Source organism: Dermacentor variabilis, chromosome 11 (assembly GCF_050947875.1).
Source record: "Dermacentor variabilis isolate Ectoservices chromosome 11, ASM5094787v1, whole genome shotgun sequence".
In the NCBI taxonomy this organism is placed as follows: Eukaryota; Metazoa; Arthropoda; class Arachnida; order Ixodida; family Ixodidae; genus Dermacentor; species Dermacentor variabilis.
In genome coordinates this window covers 209,777-233,716 of record NC_134578.1, presented here as the reverse complement: position 1 = coordinate 233,716, position 23,940 = coordinate 209,777, and the positions used below count along the sequence as shown (strand labels likewise).

General features: G+C 46.0%; 1 protein-coding gene and 1 pseudogene across 5 annotated transcripts in view; both read left to right on the top strand.

Annotated features, from left to right (window-relative positions):
* Patr-1 (Protein associated with topo II related - 1) overlaps nucleotides 1-23,940 on the top strand; it is a 265,261-nt gene that overhangs the window by 129,750 nt on the left and 111,571 nt on the right. For all 5 annotated transcript variants that reach the window (XM_075673867.1, XM_075673866.1, XM_075673864.1 and 2 more), the window contains 2 exons: nucleotides 1,596-1,734; nucleotides 18,403-18,489. In XM_075673867.1, coding sequence (XP_075529982.1) covers nucleotides 1,596-1,734; nucleotides 18,403-18,489 — 226 coding nt within the window. The remainder of the gene's footprint in view (nucleotides 1-1,595; nucleotides 1,735-18,402; nucleotides 18,490-23,940) is intronic.
* LOC142563802 (uncharacterized) lies at nucleotides 9,326-11,949 on the top strand (annotated as a pseudogene).

Genomic DNA, 23,940 nt, shown 5'->3' with positions numbered 1-23,940 from the left:
TGGGCGAGTTGGTACATAGCTATGTTAGGAAGAGTTGCACGTATGAAAGGAGAAACACAGAAAAAAATGAAGCAGACGGAAAAAGTGCATAACCTTCAGAGCTGATTTTTTTGCTACCGTATAGCATGTTTTCACAGCTTGCTTTTTTTTTTTCCTTCGGCTACAATGCATGTTGTGACATTCTCATTTTCTTAGCTTGACTTTTTAATCTATGGTGTAGCTATTCGTTCATCCCAAAAGTGTGCCTGATGTGAAGGTAATGTAAAAAATGACAATTCAGACACCTTGTGTTGTAAAAAAAAGAAAGAAAAAAGAATATCACAAGCTTCAGCACACATTTATGTATGCAGTCAATATTCAGTGAGCCTTCCGTTGGATTCTTTTAGCTTTCTTGGGTCTCCAGAAAGTTCAAAGGTGAAAAATTCTGCTGAGTTACATTTTCTCAAGATCTCACTCTGAAACTTTTATGAAGCTATTTTAGCAGGAGCAAAGCAGATGACAAAAGTGAGTCCCCTGTTTGACGTCACCGAAGTGTCATTTGTAACACCGCCATCGGTCGTGCACAAGGCTAATACAGAAACAAGCACACAAAAAGCAAATGATTCAAAGTTGTTCCAGAGTCTCTGATTATCAACACCCGCCACGGGGCTCCAGTGCACTTCATCATTGGTACGGCGCTCACGGGCTCTCTGTGTTGACCACTGTGATCTCGACTAGTATCGAAACAGGCGTGACGTGGGCATCGCAGAAACGCGGCCTATCACTCCGTTTCCGGACTACTCAGATTCGCATCTAACCATTCCGAGCATTTCACCACTGAGCATCAGTGACGCAGCTTTGCGTGCAGAATCCTCAGACACGTGGCTAAGCTTTTCGAGTTTCAGTGCTTCGTACTTCGCTTCCAAGCATATGGCACAAGCAATCATCAAATCTGCGGCTAAGCCTTTTGAGCATCATTTCAGTCATCACGACCCAAAATTAGCCACCATGCATGCACACAGATGTACGCGTGGTTGCCAATGTGCCGGCGTTAAGAAGCTGTCGAACCAAACCAAAAGACTACAGAGTGAAAAAAAAACAATTTCTTATATCAACACAGGGTGGCAGCACTTGTTTGGGCAACAGAGTTGAAAATTTTACAAACGGCATCATAAATATGCGGCATCGACCATTCGGACTTATTTGTGGCACCATATTTTCACATCTTTGACCCTCAAATGGTTAATGTCAAGATTGAGATGTATCTCATGCAAAAAGATTGGCTGCTTTGCTTCAGATAAGAGCATTTGTGAGGGACATAGGACAATAATTTATTTAGGCATTTTTCTGTAAATAATCGAACAAATGTAGCAAGCCGATTAGCACCCCCTTTTAACCAACATTTTGGCATTGTTGAAACATTCCAACTTTTTAGGAAACATGCCGAGAGAAAAGCTTATCTGTTGTCATGCTGCCATACAGCTTTGGTAACTGTTCTTGTTGATCACAACGGTATCTGGAGAACATCTTTGATTCCTGTGTCTCCTTTGTCTAGAGCAAGGAAACCTTTAGAATACCTCAGTTAAAGGAGGTGTCCTGTGCAATGTTTGTTGCAGGGCCGACCACCGTACCCGCCTCCTAGTGTGCAAGCTGGTGTTGTTCCCTTGCCTGCCCAGCTTGGTATGTCGCCCCCTGCCAGGACACCAGGACTTGTCCATGGCCGCATGTCACCAGGAATTCATTCAGCTAGCTTTGGTATGTGCACCAGTGGTGTTCATAGTCAAGTATTTCACTGTAGTCAGAGTTTTGTTGTTCCTGCACATGCAGTCTACTCATACCATTGTGTTGTGGTATGCATTGCTGGATGCCAAGCAAGTGTCACACTGAATAATGTGGCAACAGTTCTGCTAGTTGAGAACCCTTTGTGAAGCTTCGCAGGATATGGATCCGAGCTGGTTGCCTTCGTAGTGGCTTTTCATTTATAGTTCGTGCTTTGTCATTTACTTCCAGGATGTATTCGAACCACATTATTTTGTAGAAGCTGTGGCATCACTGAAAGACGCTGCCTTCATTTTCAGCAGTTGGCATGCAACGTGAAAACACTGGCTGTTGCTGCATACCCCACTTGACAGGGGAGAAATGCTGCAAGTATTCACAGCAACAAAACCAGAGGCTGTCACAGTCTACTATAGTTAAACCTTGGTATAATGAACCTCAGTATAGCAAAATCCTCGACGTAACGAAGTGCAGTGAAATCTCGTTATAGTGAGCTTCAGGGGACTGTGGAAGAATGTCTGTTGTTCTGAAAAGTCGATATAGCAAAGGCCCTAAAATTAGCCATAACAGTCAAATTTCAGTATTGCTAACCTCCTACCTTTGCAACAGTATGTCCTTGGACTAATTTCTCACAAAAATGCAAGCACGATCACCAGAAAGCACACATTTAATTAAAGTTGTCTGTGATCTTTTTCTGACGGGTGGAACGCACTGCAGCAGGAATGATTCCAGATAGTCCACATTATTATGGACTGCTTTGGTCGCTGTGCCGCTTTTGGCTAGGAATTTGCAGAGTTCCCTTAAGTAGTCCAACACATCTGTCATTGATGCTGACTCATGTCAATCTTCAAGTGCTGCTTCAGCACCCTTATTGCCCATGGCATCATCATCTATGTCGTCGTTGCTGCCTTCCTCATCCTGAGTCACTGTGCCCTGGATGCTCTGCAGGATGTCATCAATGATCATCTCCGCTCATGTCCAGCCACGTCACGCTGTACGTTATCATCAAATGTGTGTGAAACATCTACAGCTAGCTGCTCGGAAGCCTCGCTCCAGAGCTCACTCGAATTGCCCTCCGTTGCATGTTCGTTTTGTGGCTGGCTATCTGTTCTTGTCAGGCCAGCTTTTTTCCAGCAGTTTTGAATGGCAGTCATTGCGACATTCACTATGTGCTTGTAAGCATCTCCGTAGCCTGTCTGATGTTGACGACTGTCAAGTGCTGCAGGTGCAGGTTTATAAGAAACTGCTGAAAAGGCGCCGCCAGAAGTACGACTTAACTCTCCTCGTTGTGCCTTGGTCCAGTGGCTGAGGTATACACCATTTTTTCATGGGCGCCACCATATTGCTATGCAGTGGCACCATCTATGGGCAGTCAGCATGCTGGCTTGGGCGAGCACTCCGTTTTGCATGGCAGGTATACGCTCGGCAGTAGTTTGTTTTCACGCTCGTACGGTCTATTTAGTATGATGTGGCGTCTTCTACGTGAAAAACAGTTTTGTGAGACGTACTGAGGTTATTTAAGCCAGTATGGCCAGACTTTCTGCTAGCGTTGGGGCGAACGCAGCACGCACCGCGATGTGTGCATGCATGTTTGAGCCTACAATCAGCCTCGGAGATCAATTGTGCATTTCTGAAAGTTCCATTCACTAATGTGACCTTATTGCTCTATTATCCTCTAGTTCTAAGCTCTGGTTCAAGAGCAATGAAACATATGTAACGACCGTAACAGAGTGGGTACCATTCTGCTATGATGTCCCTGAGCTGTGCTGTTATACTTCGACAAGCGTTCAAACTTTTAGCTGCAGATTACAGTCGCCGACTGATTTTCCGGACTCCAAAATTCGGACATGCTCTATTATTCTGTCTGCTTCGCGGCACCGCCATTCTTCTCATAGACCATAATGTATAACAACTGCCGAAAGTTCGGACACCATGCAACCTCTCGTCTGATTTTTCGGACACTCCTTGAGCCAACTCGATTGAGAGCGCCATGCACCGACTCTGACCAGTGCATGGTTCGACTTGCTGAACGCCATTTTTGTTTTAAACGGAACCTCCTTGCTGTCCCACGAAGTGGCGCTACTGCAAATCCCCGCTCATCATCATCATCGTTTCTGCCTGGTTCGATAGAGTGGCTCTACAACAGTTCCAGTTTCAGCTTAGTAAGCCATGTCAAGACAGTCCAGCAACCAATTTGTTTCTTCGCGCGTTTGCGCACGACGCAGTGAGTACGCCATATTTTTCGTTTGTGCAACTGGTGTCGGCATGGTGGTGTTTGCTTTGTGTGCTGTGTCGAGGTTCCAGTGATCCAACGCGGCATACGAAAACATCGCGTCAAATGTCTAATGGTGCCGGCAGTGGCCGCGCAGACTGCGCTGGGGAATGCTAGCAAGCGGGTGCCGGGAGGCCTAAGATTTGTCGCCTTCCGATGTCCTCCCTACTGACGCGGAAAATGTTCTGCCAAGACCTGCGCAGTCGTTGCATTGCACTTCCGGACACCGTCTCATTTGACAGTTTCACAGGTGCTGACACTGCTGTACTGACATGCGCAGAACTCGGCGACGGCAAGATCATTTGTCCGGTTTCTGCTGCACCGCCAGACGAATGACGCACCATGTGCTACGCTGCCGGCGCATGCGGAGCGTGTACAAGCAGTGACTGTGCTTTCAGCCACCTATAGTGACCGTACGACCCTCTCCGAGATTCAGGCTTATCTAATTGCGCGTAAACGGAACAGCGTCCAACGGCGCATTCGCGATTTCTTCAAGCCTACTGCCGACCCCGAATAAGTTCATGGAAATGAAGGATTTCATTATTTTTTTACTTAATCTGCCTTTTCGGTCACCTGTTTATTCGGACATTTTCACAGTCCCCTTGAGGTCCAAATAAACGGTCGACGACTGTACATTGCGTGAATAGTTGGTTCTGTGGATGGGGTTTCCACGCATGAATAAAACTGTTTCGGTTAGTTATAGCAGCATACCTTACAGTGTGAACTATAGTTGTCCAGCAAAGCGATCGTTTACGAAATGCACGAACATCCTAAGCAGTGTTAGGTGCTGGATTAAAGATATCTTTGTTCTATATAGCTCATGGTCCAAGCATGCGGTATCAAGGTTTATAGATCTCCAAACATTGTGTGGCGTGATTATGCGAGGTCATATAGCGGCCACAAGAGAGGATGGCAGGTCTTGTGAAACTTGTGGGGATGCGCGACTCTCGCACGTCCCCTGATATGTTTTTCCAGCATAGTGCGTCTCCTGTAATCCGGCTTCGCGGCGTAGCCTGGCGCCTGCGGCGGTCGGAGTGGTTAAGGCGCCGTACGAGAGATGGCACAAGTGTTACGCTGCTAACGCCGCTGACAGGCAGGGTTTACTTGGGCGTTGAAAGACAAGGCGCTCGCTCTTGGGTTCGGGACAGCAAGCAGTCCGATCATGCCGTGCCGCGCGTGCGCCGACCCATGCTTCTGCGAGACCGTCTCGCGTGGCCGCCTTGGAACGCGCCACCGTTCGCGTGATTGTACGCGCAAACGACCAGGCGTTGGGATCCAGCATGGGGCGAACATATTCGCTCGCTATTCGGTCGCGGTGAGTCGGACTTCTAGATTTGTCGCGTGCCCATCGGCATGTTTTGTGGATAGCAACTCGGGTAGCAGGCATTGATCTATGAAAGGTGCAATAAATGCACTTGTGATTGTTTGCACTACTGTGTTGTCATTCCTTTGTCCCAAGAGTACGGAGGAGAACCCCACAAACTTGAGAGGTACAAATTGAAGGTCGTACAGGCCTACACCCCTACATCCAGTCATAATGACCAGGAAGTCGAAAGCTTCTATGAAGACATGGAAACGGCGATCATCATCATCATCATCAGCCTGGTTACGCCCACTGCGGGGCAAAGGCCTTTCCCATACTTCTCCAACTACCCCGTTCATGTACTAATTGTGGCCATGTTGTCCCTGCAAATTTCTTAATCTCATCCGCCCACCTAACTTTCTGCCGCCCTCTGCTATGCTTCCGTTCCCTTGGAATCCATTCCGTAACTCTTAATGACCATCGGTTATCTTCCCTCCTCATTACGTGTCCTGCTCATGCCCATTTCTTTTTCTTGATTTCAACTAAGATATCATTAACTCGCGTTTGTTCCCTCACCCAATCAGCTCTTTTCTTATCCCTTAACGTTACACCTATCATTCTTCTTTCCATATCTCATTGCGTCGTCCTCAATTTAAGTAGAACCCTTTTCGTAAGCCTCCAGGTTTCTCCCCCTACGTGAGTACAGGTAAAACACAGCTGTTATAAACTTTTCTCTTAAGGGATAATGGCAACCTGCTGTTCATGATCTGAGAATGCCTGCCAAATGCACCCCAGCCCATTCTAATTCTTCTGATTATTTCAGTCTCATGATCCAGATCCGCAGTCACTACCTGTCCTAAGTAGGTGTATTCCCTTACCACTTCCAGTGCCTCACTACCTATTGTAAAGTGCTGTTCATTACCGAGACTGTTAAACATTACTTTAGTTTTCTGCAAATTAATTTTGAGACCCACCTTTCGGCTTTGCCTCTCCAGGTCAGTGAGCATGCATTGCAGCTGGACCCCTGAGTTACTAAGCAAGGCAATATCATCAGCGAATCACAAGTTACTAAGGTATTCTCCATTAACTCTTTTTCCCAATTCTTCCCAATTCAGGTCTCTGAATACCTCTTGTAGACACGCTGTGAATAGCATTGGAGAGATCCTATCTCCCTGCCTGACGCCTTTCGTTATTGGGATTTTGTTGCTTTCTTTATGGAGGACTACGGTGGCTGTGGAGCCGCTATAGATATCTTTCAGTATTTTTACATACGGCTCGTCTACACCCTGATTCCGCAATGCCTCCATGACTGCTGAGGTTTCACCTGAATCAAATGCTTTCTCGTAATCAATGAAAGCTATATATAAAGGTTGGTTATATTCCGCACATTCTTCTATCACCTGATTGATAGTGTGAATATGGTCTATTGTTGAGTAACCTTTACGGAATCCTGCCTGGTCCTTTGGTTGATGGAAGTCTAAGGTGTTTCTGATTCTATTTGCTATTACCTTAGTAAATACATTGTAGGCAACGGACAGTAAGCTGATCGGTCTATAATTTTTCAAGTCTTTGGCGTCCCCTTTCTTATGGATTAGGATTATGTTAGCATTTTTCCAAGATTCCGGTACGCTCGAAGTCATAAGGCATTGCGTATACAGGGTGGCCAGTTTCTCTAGGACAATCTGCCCACCATCCTTCAACAAATCTGCTGTTACCTGATCCTCCCCAGCTACCCTCCCTCTTTGCATAGCTCTCAAGGCTTTCTTTACTTCTTCCGGCGTTACCTGTGGGAGTTCGAATTCCTGTAGACTATTCTCTCTTCCATTATCGTCGTGGGTGCCACTGGTACTGTATAAATCTCTATAGAACTCCTCAGCCACTTGAACTATCTCATTCATATTAGGAATGATATTGCCGGCTTTGTCTCTTAATGCATACATAGGATTCTTGCCAATTCCTAGTCTTTTCTTCATTGCTTCTAGGCTTCCTCCGTTCCTGAGAGCATGTTCAATTCTATCCATACTATACTTCCTTATGTCAGCCGTCTTACGCTTGTTGATGAACTTCGAAAGTTCTGCCAGTTCTATTCTAGCTGTAGGGTTAGAGGCTTTCATACATTGGCGCTTCTTGATCAGATCTTTCGTCTCCTGCGATAGCTTACTGGTATCCTGTCTAACGAAGTTACGACCGACTTCTATTGCACACTCCTTAATGATGCCCACAAGATTGTCGTTGATTGCTTCAACACTAAGGTCTTCTTCCTGAGTTAAAGCCAAATACCTGTTCTGTAGCTTATCTGGAATTCGTCTATTTTCCCTCTTACCGCTAACTCATTTATCGGCTTCTGATGTGCCAGTTTCTTCCGTTCCCTCCTCAGGTCTAGGCTAATTCGACTTCTTACCATCCTATGGTCATTGCAGCGCACCTTGCTGAGCACGTCCACATCTTGTATAATGCCAGGGTTAGCGCACAGTATGAAGTCTATTTCATTTCTAGTCTCGCCGTTCGGGCTCCTCCACGTCCACTTCTGGCTATCCCGCTTGCGGAAGAAGGTATTCTGTTCCGCAAACTCTACTAATAACTCTCCCCTGCTATTCCTAGTGCCTATGCCATATTCCCCCACTGCCTTGTCTCCAGCCTGCTTCTTGCCTACCTTGGCATTGAAGTCGCCCATCAGTATAGCGTATTTTGTTTTGACTTTACCCATCGCCGATTCGACGTCTTCATAGAAGCTTTCGACTTCCTGGTCATCATGACTGGATGTAGAGGCGTAGACCTGTACAACCTTCATTTTGTACCTCTTATTAAGTTTCACAACAAGACCTGCCACCCTCTCGTTAATGCTATAGAATTCAGTGGTGCTCCAGCTGCGCCAATTGCGCCATTCTGATGCATTTACATTCTCCTGCGCCCTAGCTGCGCCAAAAAGACGACACGGTCGCGGGAAAACAGCTATTTTTGGAACCTTTCAAGCTTTCAGTCGGCAACCTACTAAAACGTTTCCGCAGTTGGCAACCCAGTGCGCTGGTGGCCCGTGGTAGAATTTAGCAGCTACTACCTGTTCATTCACGCAACTAGAGTTCACTCTAACCACTCTATCGCAACGAACACGTGAAACGAGGCAGCGTTGCAAGTGCGACCTTCAGCATCGGAATTCCGGGCTTCGTGCTACTGTGAGCGCGGCTGTGGTTTATGTGACACCATTCGTTTATCAGCTCTTCGTGGGATCACTGATGATGAACAAGCGTAAGTAATTTTCTGCACTTGTGGGATATAAGTGGCGTGTGTGCGCAGGCGTGGCTTGTCATTCTTTGTTTGGGCAGTTTGTTAGCACTCTTTGGAGTTTCATTAACGTGAAGCTACATTATCGTTAGTACTCTTTAAAGTTTCATTAAAGTGAAATACATTTACACCATTTAAGCTATTCAGGTTAGAGTTGTGTAATCATAGAGTAAGAAATTGCAGTGCGAGAATCAGCTTGTAATTTTGGCAGAGCGGCGTAGTTTCAACAGGTAAGAAATTCTCCGGCAATTCGCGCTGCACGTTCTCGCGTTCGCTCAAACGCTTGCATGTGAAACAGGTTTTACGCGGACATATTGAGCTTTCAGAATACACATTTTGTCACTACCGAATGTCTTTCCATGCACAATCAGACGAGTATAGTGGGAACCTTGTTTAACGACCAAGGGAATCGTCTATAGAACAGTATCGAAATTGGGCCCGTTCACATTTGCGCGCTTTCGCCGATCAGGAGTTAACCATTCGCGTTTTCGAAGTTTGCACTTTAACATGCACTTGTGTATTCGTGGCTATCGAAAGAGGAATGTTAATGTGTCCGTTAGCAAGACTCCACGCAGATGCTCCGATTTTCTTTCTTTTTCAGGGTATTTATATCGGGCTAATGTTTCTTGATGGGAACCTATGCTCAGTGTGGAATTATTTATTTTCTTCATTGAAACGTGTTATCCTGTTGTTTGTAACGCAAAGTTTAATGTTTTGTCTTTCTAGGGCGAAGAAGCACAAAATTTAATGAATCCATCCTCAATGAAATGGACTCCAACAATGATGTCCTTAATGTGCGGTGCAAAAAGGGAACTAAAGAAACGGATGCCATTTGTGTGCTCTGCAATACAGTCATTTCATGTGCTATGCATGGAATTGCGGCCATCAAACGCCATGCAACGATGAAAAAACACATTGAGTTTGCTGCAAAGCACAGGGACAAGGATGGAAACCTGCAGCCACTGAAGCTAGTGCAAACTACGTTGGACTTTTCACACGGGACAGCTGGCATATCTGTTGAAGATCAAGTTATGAAAGCAGAAGCCGTTTTTGCTATGTCCGTCGTCTGCAACTCTGTACCTTTTTCCTGGGGAGACACAGCAACAGAAATGTACCAGTGCATGTTTCCAGATAGTCAGGTTGCAAAGGGGTTCAGCTGTCGCAGGACCAAGTTGTCCCGCATTGTTTCTGATGGGCCTGGTCCTTACTTCAAATCTCAAGTAATAAGTGAACTGTGCCACCCAAATGTCTGCTTCTCAATAATGGCTGATGAAACCCCGAAACCCGAGCAAAGGGTGCAGCAGCTGGATGTACTTGTAAGGTACTTTTCTAACAAGCAGCAACAAGTGGTTGTTGACCACCTACAATCATTTCAGCTTGGACGTGGAACTGCAGAGAAAATTGTTGAGTGCATTGAAGATGCTTTGACAGAACTTCCGAAGCAAGCGCTTATTTGCTTCTTTAGCGACGGCCCTAATGTCATGAAAAGCGTCAGAAACAACCTTGACAAGTACACAATCAGGCCTGATGGATATTGGCCACTGCAATTTGCACAAAGTGCATAACGCCTTTTCAAAGGGTCTGGAGGCATTTGGTGCGGACGTCGAGGAGCTTGTGCAAAGCATCTACTACTACTTTAAGGGCACCGTCCGTAACGAAGGCATTAAGGAATGCCAAGATGCGCTAGGAATTTCTTCTCATGTGTTACTTAGGCATGTCTTAAATCGCTTGTTGACGCTTCAAGATTCTCTTTGTCGCATACAGGAGCAGTTTCAAGCACTCCAGACATACTTCCATAAGGATGATTTACCTGGACGGTGCTTGGAAGCTCAAAACCTGCACAACAAGCTTTCTTTTGCGTTTTCACACAAAACCCTGTATGCAAAGGTGCTGTTTTTAAAGAACTGTGCAAATTTTTTCTCGGGTTTCCAGAAGTTATTTCAAAGGGAAGAACCACTTCTGCATGTGCTTCACTTGGAGATGATGTCGTTAGTGAAGCGAATCCTCAGTCGGTTTTTGCGAAGTGAAGCCTACATCAGCAAAAGTGCAGATGACTTGAAGGCTCTCAATGTGGAGGACCCCGCGCTGTGGAAAATGAAACCTGAAGTTGGTGGGGACACCGAGCAAGCTATGGTGGTCTGGTACGCAAGTCAAAGAAAGCGATTGTGGCTTGGTGCACGGGCATTCTACATGGCTTGCTCGAAGGACCTAACGCAGAAATTGCCTCTGAACAACAAAGTTCTTCAAAGTGCAAGTATTCTTGGACCTGAGCTTGGCAGGGTAGATGCCAAAGTGCGTTCTTTACGAATGCTCGCCTGCGAACTTCCACAAGTCATCCAAAGTACTCAAGTGTCTGGATTAGTAGATGAGTGGCATATGTTCAAATGTGACTTGGCTAACAATATTCACCTTGCAGAAGGCTGTATAGATGATCGGTGGGCAAAGCTGTTTCAACAAAAGAGTGCGGCTGGCGAAATTAAGTATCCATTTCTTTCAAAGCTGGTAAAAGCACTGTTATCTCTACCCCACGGCAATGCTAACTGTGAGCGTGGCTTCAGTCAAAACAAACGAATGCTTGAAAGTCGAGCTTCACTATCCATCGAGAGCATCAATGGCTTACGACATGTGAAGACATATTTATGAAGATACGGCAGTGATGCCACCAAGGTGCCTTTGTCACTCAGCTTCTTCAAAGCGTAAAAAGAGCGCGAGCCAGGTACGCAGAAAGAATTCAGAGCCGAGCAGTGGACCTAAAAAGAAAGACACCTGAGAATTCAGCGGATGACGGAGATGACTGTGATGTGAAACAGTCCCGGAAGCAAATCGAAGAAAAGGTTGCATCATGTCGATCAACCCTGAAGAGGGCCGAAGAAGATATTTCTTTTGGCTTGAAGAACAAAAGCTTGGAGCAGTTGCAACGAGGTCAAGCTTTGTTGGAACAAGGAAATTCCAGCCTTGCTGATTCACTTCGCGAGCTTGATGAGTTCGTAAAAAAATCCAAGAATCATTAAGATAGTGCCGACATAAAAAAATGGTTATAGTAAACGTGTTCTTTGGACTCGAGTACACTTGACTGAACACGCCTGCAAGACAGTGCCAGCAATAATAAAATGTTTTTGTCACTGTTTTTTGTGAATACCTTTGTTTTTTCTTAGTTAAACATGGCTGAACCTTATCTCATTAATAACAACCGCTTCTGGATGACTCCTTTATTTTGTTCGTGCTGCTCCGGGGTTGCTCCAGAATTATTATTCTGATACAAAAGTGCTCCAGAATGGACATTTTTCTGCTCCAAAAATTGCTCCAAAACTTGAAATGGCTGGACCACCACTGAGAATTCCTGTATGTTACCAGCTATATTCTTATTAATCAGGAATCTGACTCCTAGTTCTCGCCTCTCCGCTAAGCCCCGGTAGCACAGGACGTGCCCGCTTTTTAGCACTGTATATGCTTCTTTTGGCCTCACTGAGCCCTATTATATCCCATTTAGTGCCCTCTAATTCCTCCAATAGCACTGCTAGACTCGCCTCACTACATAACGTTCAACCGTTAAGCGTTGCCAGGTTCAGGTTCCAATGGCAGCCTGTCCGGAGCCAGGGATTCTTAGCACCCTCTGCTGCGTCGCAGGTCTGACCGCCGCCGTGGTCAGTTGCTTCGCAGCTGCTGGGGACTGAGGGCCGGGGTTTGACTGTTGTGTTCATATAAGAGGTTTTGGCCAATACTGCACCAGGGTGGCCAATCCTGCTCTGGTGAGCGAGTGCGTTACTGGTTCTGGTCACCGAGATCAGGACACACTCCAGGCCTGTTTATGCAATTTTATCAACACGCGATTTTTTTTTTTAATCCAGTGGAAAATTGTGCGGTACTGGTATTCAAACCACGGACCTCTTGCACACGAGGTGGGTGTTCTACCTCTACGCCACCGCTGCACCGGAAACGGCGATGGGTAAAGTCAAAACAAAATACACTGTACTGATGGGCGACTTTATTGCCAAGGTAGGCAAGAAGCAGGCTGGAGACAAGGCAGTGGGGGAATATGGCATAGGCACCAGGAATAGCAGGGGAGAGTTATTAGTAGAGTTTGGGGAACAGAATAATATGAGGATAATGAATACCTTCTTCCGCGTGCGGGATAGCCGAAAGTGGACGTGGAGGAGCCCGAATGGGGAGACTAGAAATGAAATCGACTTCATACTCTGCGTTAACCCTGGCATCGTACAAGATGTGGATGTGATCGGCAAGGTGTGCTGCAGTCACCATAGGATGGTAAGAACTCGAATTAGCCTACACTTGAAGAGGGAACAGAAGAAATTGGTACATAAGAAGCCAACCAATGAGTTAGCGGTAAAAGGGAAAATAGGGGAATTCCGGATCTAGCTACAGAACAGGTATTTGGCTATAACTCAGGAAGAGGGCCTTAATGTTAAAGCAATGAACAACAATCTTATGGGCATCATTAAGGAGTGTGCAATAGAAGTCTGTGGTAAATTTGTTAGACAGGATACCAGTAGGCCATCGCAGGAGACGAAAGATCTGATTAAAAAACTCCAATTTATGAAAGCCTCTAACCCTGCAGCTAGAATAGAACTGGCAGAACTTTCCAAGTTAATCAACAAGCGTAAGACAGCTGACATAAGGAAGTATAATATGGATAGAATTGAACATGCTCTCAGGAACGCAGGAAGCCTAAAAGTAATGAAGAAGAAACAAGGAATAGGCAAGAATCAGATGTATGCATTAAGAGAAAGCCGGCAATATCATTGCTAATATGGACGAGATAGTTGAAGTGACTGAGGAGTTCTATGGAGATTTATACAGTACCAGTGGCACCCACGACGATAATGGAAGAGAGAATAGTCTAGAGGAATTCGACATCCCACAAGTAACGCCGGAAGAAGTAAAGAAAGCCCTGGGAGCTATGCAAAGGAGGAAGGCAGCTGGGGAGAATCAGGTAACAGCAGATTAGTTAAATAATGGTGGGCAGATTGTTCTAGAAAAACTGGCCACCCTGTATACGCAATGCCTCATGACCTCGAGCGTACCGGAATCTTGGAAGAACGCCAACGTAATCCTAATCCATAAGGAAGGGGACGCCAAAGACTTGAAAACTTATAGGCCGATCAGCTTACTGTCCGTTGCCTACAAAGTATTTACTAAGGTAATAGCAAATAAAATCAGGAACACCTTAAACTTCTGTTAACCAAAAGACCAGGCAGGATTTCGTAAAGGCTACTCAACAATAGACCATATTCACACTTTCAATCAGGTGATAGAGAAATATGCAGAATATAACCAACCCTTATATATAGTTAGCGAGGGTTGCAATGTGGGCTTGTTGGTAATGCATCTTCAAGGGGAGTACGGTAGCGCGATTAAAGGACGGGACAAAAGAAGACACATAGATGTTGGAAGTTAGCGCTGTGTGTGTGCCTATGTGTCTTCTTTTGTCCCGTCTTTTAATCGCGCTACTGTATTCCCCTTATATATAGCTTTCATTGATTACGAGAAAGAGTTTGATTCGGTCGAAGCCTCGGCAGTCATGGAGGCATTACGGACGGACAGAAAAAACTTTAATGGGAAAAGGACCTGCGAGGTTGCCAGCCTGGGCTCAGGCCACCCGGGCATTATGTGCGGTGAGGCATAGCCTTTCCACCACTGCCCGGGCCCGCTGGATAGCCAATAATTGATTGTGTAGTTCTGAGCTAGTCAAAGCACTTAGCCATCGCTCCTCGAGAAGGTCCGGTTCTATCTTGTCCTCTACGTATACTGATCTCATCTGTGTGCACTTCCATAAGATGTGTGCCATGTCTGCGTGTTCGTGTTTGCAGAGCTTGCAGCTCGCATCTGGATATTGTGTTGAATTTATTCTTTTTAAGTGAACTGGGTTTCGGAACATTCTGGTTTGCAATCTTCGCCAATCTGTTTCTTGAGACCTGTCGAGTGGTTTGTGGGGTTGTGGGTATGCTTCTCTTTGTTTCATGTAGTGTGTCAGTATGTCGTGGTACGTGACCAGTCTGTCCCTGTCGTCTTTTATCGCTTCTTCGTCATCCTTGCCTCCTCCATCTTCTCCATCGCCTCCGCCGCAGTCTTTCCCCCTTCCCCGGGGGTTGCGGGCTGTTGGGCCGTCACTGTCCGTGCCGCGGTGGGTTAGTTTTCGCACGACTCGTTGGGCCTTCTCGTTGAGGTTGGGAGAGGCATTCATGGTAACTTCTCCCATATGTGCCGGGATCCATTTGAGGTATTTGGGTGTAGTTCTTGATGTCTTCTGCTCTGCGGTTCAGGATTTTGGCCGCCTCAGTGGAGACCCAGCCCTTTGTGAAATTCCTAATAGCCGTCTTGGAGTCGCTGATTATTGTTCTGTAATGTTGCCGGCCGTTGATTACAGCCAATGCGATTGCCGTTTCTTCCGCTGCCTCCAACGATCTGGTCCTTACGGAGCCCGCAGTCACGGTCTTTCCTTTCGTTCATACGACCGCCATTGCGAAGAGGGAGTTACCTTTGTCAGCGCAGTTTCGGGGCTACCGCGCGGCGTCTGCGAAGAGCACCCTCTCCTGCGCGCCGGGGTTTTTGAGAATCGTTTTCGTGCAGCATTTTCTTCTCTCGACATTGTGCACGGGGTGCATGTTCTTCGGGATATTTTCCGTGTTAATTGCAGTTCGGACGTCTGCGTGAATCTGTATCTTGGGGCCGTTCATTCCGTGGTAGCTTGTGCCGATCTTTTCCATGATTTCTCTGCCCGCCTTGGTTCCGGAGAGTCTTTCCAGTCGCGCTATCCTCTGTGCTTCCGCGATTTCCTCCAGCATGTTATGTACCTCGAGTTGTAGCAACTTTTTGTTTCTTGTGTATTGGAGGAGACCCAGTGCTGTTCTGTACGCTTTTCCAATGAGCGCGTCGATCTTGTCTTTCTCAGCCTTGTTCCAGTGGACGAACGCCTCCACGTACGCGACGTGGGTGATCGCGAAGGCCTGAATGAGCCGTACGACGTTTCAATCTTTAATGCCCCTCTTGTTGTTGGAGACTCTGTATTAGCCGAATGGTCACCGTGACTTTCTTTTCCAGGCGTGTTATAGTTTCCGTTTTTGTTCCCCTGGCTTCGATCCAGAGATCCAGGACTCTAATATTTTAGACCATGGGTATCTCCGTGCCTTCCCTCATGGTTAATCTGATTCCCCTTTTGTGTAGTTCCGCTACGTCTCTGGACGGTTTGCCGAGCCTTCTGGGGCGGTAGGAGGTATTATGGAATCTCGGTGTAGACAAGCTGTATGGAAAAATACTGAAAGATATCTATAGCGGCTCCACAGCCACCGTAGCCCTCGAAAAAGAAAGCAACAAAATCCCTGTAAAGAAAGGCGTCAGGCAGGGAGATATAATCTCTCCAATGCTATTCACAGCGTGTTTACAGGAAGTCTTCAGAGGCCTGGATTGGAAAGAATTGGGGATAGAGAATACCTTAGTAACTTGCGATTCGCTGATGGTATTGCCTTGCTTAGTAACTCAGGGGACCAATTGCAATGCATGCTCACTGACCTGGAGAGGCAAAGCTGAAGGGTGGGTCTAAAAAATTAATCTGCAGAAAACTGAAGTAATGTTAAACAGTCTCGGAAGAGAACAGCAGTTTACGATAGGTAGCAACGACATCAGATCTTCTCAGATCAGGCTGGAAATGGTAAGGGAATACATCTACTTAGGGCAGGTAGTGACCACGGGTCCGGATCACGAGACTGAAATACAGTAACCAGAAGAATAAGAATGGGCTTGGCTCCTTTTGGCAGGCATTTTCAGATCATGAACAGCAGGTTGCCATTATCCCTTAAAAGTGTATAACAGCTGTGTTTTACCAGTATTCACGTATGGGGCAGAAACCTGGAGGCTTGCGAAAAGGGTTCTGCTTAAATTGAGGACGACGCAACGAGCTATGGAAAGAAGAATTATGGGTGTAGCAGCAGCAGCTGCTGCAGCTGCTGCTACACCCATAATTCCATAATCCCATACTCATGCTGGTTCACCAACCGCAGTGATCGTTGTGGTGAGCAGTGCCATCGACCTCATGCAGGAAGGCTAGCATAGACATATAGTGATTTCAAACCTGCTGGACTTGAAATGCATGAGAACGACTCTGGTGTATCACAAATATTTGATAGCACGTGCTACTTATATGTTTCGTAGTTGCCTTAGGTTGGCTGTACACAAGCATGCGCTCTTATGTGTTATGTTTTAGTCCCTATGCCAAGCGATCAGATAGTGAGCAGATTTACCATGTCATGCTGGTAATACAGAGCCACCGGTTCTCTTTGTTGAATTAAAGCCGATATGTGCAAAATAGTTCACAACATATATACTCACCGCGGCTGATAATGTGCATCACATGTTAGTGCTCCCAAGATATATTTCCGCGTTCTGTAGTTAGCGATGCACTGAAAGGCTTCCCTGATGACCTTATATGAACGTACATTGCATAAATTTCACAAACTACGAGTTAAAGCATCTCCAAACCATTATGCAGCATGCAAAACCAATATTTTCAAGCAGTTCCGTGCTGAATCGCACAATCCAGAGAGGAGGAAAGGCTCACTGCACTCCCTTTCCTGCTCGCCCAAATACCTGCGATGTATTGAAGGCCACCTTGTTGACCCATTTTCTCAGAAACTATAGAAGTTAGCATAAATATAACGGTATCATTGTTTTCAGAATTCTTTCTTCCTTTTACTGTAGCAGAATGTTACCTTAACCCCTTCAGGCACAAATTAAATCTGTTCATTGAAAATTTAGTTTTACCACACTTCTTGCACCTTTGCCAACATGAAAATGGCGCCGCTATAGAATGATTTTCATATAGCTGTCTACTAATTTGCTATCATAATCGATGCTTCGTCTTTCGGGCAAAACTGCAACTTTTTTAATAGTCCTCCGCTTCTGTCTGGCAGCTTCATTTTCCTAGCTGGTAGCTTTGAAAGGTAACTAGGCAAGTTGGGAAGTACCTTCTGGGTGCATCCCTTTTCAAGGCTCCCTTTTTTCCGGCTTATTTCTACCTTTTTTTGCCATCGATGATGGAGGACTACGTCTTTGCTTTGTCACCCTTGTGAAAAGGGTCAGTGCGAGATTTGTCTGGCAGTTTTCTATTGAGATTAGAAATTGCACTACCCTGCACCACATTGAGATCTAGGTTGCGCAGAACCCAAATAAAATGCTGTAGTAATCTGCCCGCCCTGTAACCAATCACACATGTTGGCATGGTGAAGACGTGCATGTCAAAGATACAGTCAGTAACAATGAGCACAATGTCTTACACAGATTGCTGAACCCACATGTGGCAACAGTTGAAGCCAATTGACAAGCGAGTAAACTCTGCAGCGACAGCAGTGCTACAAATGTCAGATAGTGGTGGTCCTGCACAACATTACTCAGTTTCACAAATGACCCTGGTTCTATAGACATTGGTTGCCATAACTTATGTTAACCTTGGAGGGCTGGTGGTAGTCAATTCTAAGACGTAAAGGAAGTTGTCCATTTTGTATGTTGTGATCGTACTTGCATCCGCACGACTTGCGACTTGTGCAACCGATGGGAAGAATTGGCACATGCCTTAGCTGAGCACCTGAAGGCATGAGAGCCTGTGGGAGAAAGCATGCAACATTAAGAAAGAAGACATGCAGCATTTTCACATTGAACTGCTGTTTTTCATGAAATAAGTAGTGGTAATAACTTGCGATGTTGCTTTTGTACTGAAAGTGGCTCAAATCTGCACGCCTCCGTTCATTGCCTGAGGTCAATAACTATTATTTTCCTCCAGGAAGCCACCTGCCAATGCCTCCTGTGCCCCATCCCATGCTAGGACGGGGGAGGGTCATGGTGGGCCCTCCTCCATCCATGTTGCTCAGTAAGTACATTAGATTACTATCATGATTTTTGAAAGGCGGTTGAATGCAGTCCTACATGCCTCAGTGACCAAGCACGCTTATCTTTCACATGCTGCATTACACTTCACATTTTCACTTGCAAAATATGCACTGTGTTATCTTGAATTTGCATGGCTTTCTTCAGAGGTAGAAGTGGCGTACAACTTTGGTTATCGCTCTCGTGCATGGCTATTTGCTTTGTTCTTTTCTAGCACTTGAGTTTATACCTTATGCGCAATCACCTCATGTTAGCCACAGTAACCGTTATGGGAACCTATAAAACTATTTGCTTTGTAGGTGTGCAGCGTCAACACTTCAACAAATTTGGGCATTTTGGGTTCATTAGCACTGGAAAGGGCAATGGAGAACCAGCAACGAGAAGACAAGTGCTTACTTTCAGCTTCCAAAGCAGACCAAATAATCTGTACATCAAGATAATGCTTTCAAGGAAAACAGACAGCCAGATTTAAGCACACAAACAGGTTGTAGTGCCACTGTTGATGTGATGGTGATGAAGACAAAGTTTGCTCAGTACGTGAAGGACACTGCTTTATGCCCGCCTAGGTGGTCGCAATATTCGCCCTTGTCCACGCCCATTCCGGCTTCTCTAGTAAACATGCTCGTTCACATAATCAGAAAGTACTCCGCACTTGTTGTGCAGCATACACAAATGATGGCACCAAGGCTGTGCATTTATTATGTTCGTTAAGAAATAGTTGTTGACTGATTTTTTTTGGATGCAACAGATACCACCAAAATGTCTAAGAAATGGCTTTTGAGGGCAAACTGCATCATCTGCAGCTGCAGATGATACAGTTTTACCTCAAAATAACAAACGATTATAATGAAGTACATGTATATTATTAAATGTAAAATTTGGTTCACCATGCTTTACTTCTGCTTTAACAAAACCAAGATTCAAGGCCGTATTGGTTGCAGTGTAGTGAGTATTTGTTCACTTGCAGCTGAAAGACGCATTCTGTTTGCAGAAATCTCACATACTAAGCTAAAACCACCTGAGTTCGCACATTCTAGACGGATGTACATGTTTTGCATGGCTTGCTCGCAGCTGGCAGGCTAACATGCTGATCCTACGTCATTACGCCGGCTACACAGTTGTACTCACATAGAGTACTTTTCGCAAGGAGCAAAGGGAGGCATGAACCAATATGTCGTTTTCAGCAAACATCCTTATCAACCTCGACCATGGGGTTGCTATGATGAATAGCTAACATGGCTGTTCGTTATAACAAGATATAGTCAAACGCCTTTGTAATGGAGTGCTTCGGGTCTCCAAAATCATTTGTTATGCAGGTCACTCCATTTTAAACATTGTGCATTGCACAGCTCACAATAGAACCAGGACAGAATGTTTGTCTGTTATACAGGTAATTTCATTGTAGAGGCGTTCATCGAAGATACGCTTGACTGTAACTATTTTGAAGCTGAAGACTGGGTGTGTTTTTATAGCAAGTTGGATTGCCCAACATTTTGATGGGACACAAAGAAGAGAAACACACACACAGCAGAACGCTGGGGATACAAAAATTGCTAAGGTTGAAGGTTGGATGTGTTGATACACTGTAGACTCCCTTTAAGACGAACTCCAAGGGATCATGAAAAGTGTTCGTCTTATCAGAAGTTCGTCTAATCAGGAGTGCTTCTAAAAATGATGTTTGAGCATGCAGTGTGTGTCCAAGTACCTCGTATATGAGAACAGATGAATGAAATGGCTTTTCAGGGAAAAAGATAGCTGCAATATAAGCATTTATTGCACTACTAGTGGTATACTACACATTGCCCTAGTAAGGCTTCAGGCACTGTTGACTGTTACCCAGTCTGTTATTCTTTTTTGTGCCTGTCGAGAAAATCGCCTGGCTGCTACAAATGCAGACATCTCACTTAATTTTCTAAGATATTCCTCACTGCCCTCGCATTGTTCGAAAAACTGCACTAAAATATCCAGGCAAGCGTCAGCTGCATTGCAGGTCACTTGTGCAGATTCAGGCACAACATCCATGCTGTCATGGTCAGCAGCAGTTTCCGATGGCAGGTCGAGCACCTCTTCAATTAAAGCTTCCACTCTGTCAGTCCTGCATGCTTGCACACCTTCATCAACGCTGACATGCGCACTCATGTCAGTGGAGACACGCTTACTTCTCAACATGGAAACAATGCTGCTCTCCTCCAAGTTCACAGTAGAGTCCTCGCTCATAGTATCGCAGTCATTCTGCACTTGAGCTGTCACTAGGCGCCATAAATCCTGCATGGTGGAAGGCATTGGCAATGGTCACTTGGCAGTTGTTAGTAAGTGGACAGCTCTTAAGGGGGGAGGAGGGGATCAGAATTAACTTTTTTGTTTCTTGACAGAAAGGGTTGAAATTTGGCACACACACTGCACATTGAAATAAAAAGACAAATCTAAAATTTCATTAGGATATCTTAATTAGTTTTTGTTTTATAAGAATTTATAAGTTCCTTGCTTGTGGAAAGCCTGGCACAGTAACGAAACATGATAGGGAGCAGGGAATACTTTGTATGTTTGCACAGATGTCTAATCTACATCAAGACACTGTTCGATTTTTTTTTTAAAGCGCTAATAATTTTTTGCTTAACATAACATGCACATGACTGTGCTTCACTGCATGGAGCCATGTAGTAATTGTGAAATAATTAAATAATGGAAAGATAAAGAAACATTTCAAGACTGTCTTTAAGTACAGCACAGCTTGTGGATCACAGCAAAACAAACTGGGCCAAAATCTGTCCAGCCATTGTTGTGCTACGCTTTCCACGAGCGAGGTGATTGACAAAAAAAATGCAATTGAGAAAACTGGCTGCAAAGTTTTAACAGCACTGCAAATTTACTCAAAAGCACCAGGGCTGTAATATTTTGAATCATTGCTGTCAGGCATCTTCTTACACCTTTGCCTCATTGTTTGGTGGGCTTTGGATGCCTTCTTCAGGCGTTCTTTATCCTTTTCTTGTGCCGTCTGGAGTAGTGCAAGGCCACCATTTTCACTGCCAGACCGAGCCTGGTATCGCAGTGTACACCCACAGAACGCTGTTGGCATCTTGGGCACAGAGTTTTAGCGATCAAAGAGTTCATCGCGGAAACAGGCATAATCATTAACTCACAGTCACAAGGGGCCGAAATTTGTTCTTGGCATTGCTGCTTCCGCTCAGTCGCGGACACTGCGCGAAGGGAGTCGCGAACGCTGCATGCCTGCGCTTCTGCAGTCACCGCTGGCACAAAACGCGGCTCGAGGCGCGTCTGAATCGTGCGACGATTCGTCTGGTGAGCCTTGAGTCACCATACAGTATGTAGCTCGTCGACGGTTGGGGCTCACTCGCAGGCTGCGTGTGTCCCTGTCGCACGATGCATCGGAAACGCACACCATCTCTGTCGGCGATGGAGACCTTCGACCCGCGTCGCCTCCAACAACGTGATCTCGGTTGCTGACTCGCGTGGCCGTACGCACAGGTGCGAGAGTCTCCGTTGGCACATCTTCCGGTGGCTTGGTTCTCAGTGTCGATGTCACAGGGCGATTGTCGGCTTCGCTGCTGGAATCGCACTGTGCAAGATAACGCAGCATGTTATCCGTGTGTTCAGTCGGGTTCTGCGCTTCTCCCGCTGGCCGCCGTCTTTTTCTCGCCGTAGGAGGCTTGCGCTTCCTTTTTGCGAAGGCGTGCTTCATTTAAAAGTTCTTTTCGAACGAGCGACGATCCATCACTGACCTGGAAGCTTTCATAAATCCGAATTCTGCGAGTGTCAAACGAAGAAACACGCCGCCGTGGTTTTCAAAGCAGACAACTGCGGTCCGCTGTGGTTGCCAGCTTGCCCGCTGCTGCAGCAGCAACCAATGGCGAGACGCCTTTCAGTACGGCAACCAATCGGAGGCCCGCTTTCATCGCAGGGCCCGTGTGACCGCCTCTAGCAAACCCGCGCTTCTTTTGTGTTTGTGTGTTTGTTACAAGATGGCGACGACTGAAGAATTCAGAAAGGGAATGGCGAAACTTCGAGCTTTCGAACGATACCAAGATGGCGGCGTTCGGTGGCGGGAAAGACGAGTTAGGGCTCCGCGAACTGCGGTGATTTTACGCGATGTAAAGCTATTTTCTCGCCCTACGAACTCATAAATTAATTTTTTTCGGGCACTTTTAGTGCGTTTTCAGTTAAACTATTTTGATACAATGTAGATTAGGCATTGCAGATACCGAAACGCGTCGTTGCCAAAAATCGATCTTTTTTGCGATTTTCGCGATCTGATCCCCGCGTCCCCCCTTAAAGGGACACTAAAGGTTAATATTAAGTCAATGTGGACTGTTGAAATACCATCCCAGAAACCTCGAAATGCTTGTTTCATGCGAAGAAGAGACTTATTTTAAGAGAAAATGCGTTCTGAAGTGTCCGCGTACCTCTAGCGCAGTTCAAACCGCCTGCCCTCTGATTGAAGAGTGGTGACTTCATGGTCTCATAGTGACGTTGCGCCGTCGGTGAGTAAAATGGCGCCCGCAGACGGCGCTATGGCTTTTCTGCGCAAAACGCAAACGCGCGGTCAGAAACAGAGCCAAGACGGAGCCGACAGCAGCGCGAAAGCGGAACTATGGTGGCTAACGGAAGGGAAACCGCGTGACGATAAGCTGGTTCTTTATTTTATGACGCCAACGTCGACACTCGTTGCAATGGACGACCCTAACAACGACACATTGGCTTGCGATGCTGGGCTTGACTTCAGTGATTTCAGCACTGATGAACGTGACCTGCTGCTGAGGGCTCGCGCTGCCGGCGTCATTGCGTGCTACTACGACGACAACTGTAAGTTATGGCTGTACATATTCGCACATTTGTAGCTTTTCCTTCGTGAAAACCAAATGCCGCACTCACCGCCCCGTCTTCGACCTGCAGTTGTTCTTGCACTTCGGAGAATGCCGGCAAGACCAATGGAACAGCGCTACGGGAAGCGTTGCTTTGAAAGGCACTCCACACGACTTCAGTAAGCCGGCGCTAAACTCGTAATCCTCTGCACGAAAGTGCAGCAAGCACACTATGCGATTTTTCGGCTCTTTGCTAACGCGCTGTGGGAGAGGTACGGCACTTAACCACTTCGAACGGAGAGGTTCACTCGTTGGCACACAGTGATAAGTAACATTGGATTCGCCGCTGCAACTGCCCCTGGCCAAGTTCCATGGACCGTTTGCACATTCCACTACATCACATGAATGTGGCATTCTCGCTGCTTGTTCCAAATGCAAGTTTCGCGAGCCAGCAGAACCAGCGCAGCACGACGCGATAATGAAACAACTGAAATTCCAAAGCGTGCGCGAGTCGAGTCGAGCGAAAACTAAACCTTTCGATCACCCTTACCACTCAAGGGTAACGTCAAAATGTTTTTTCTTAGAATCGAAGCGGACAAGTAGCATTTTCTTCT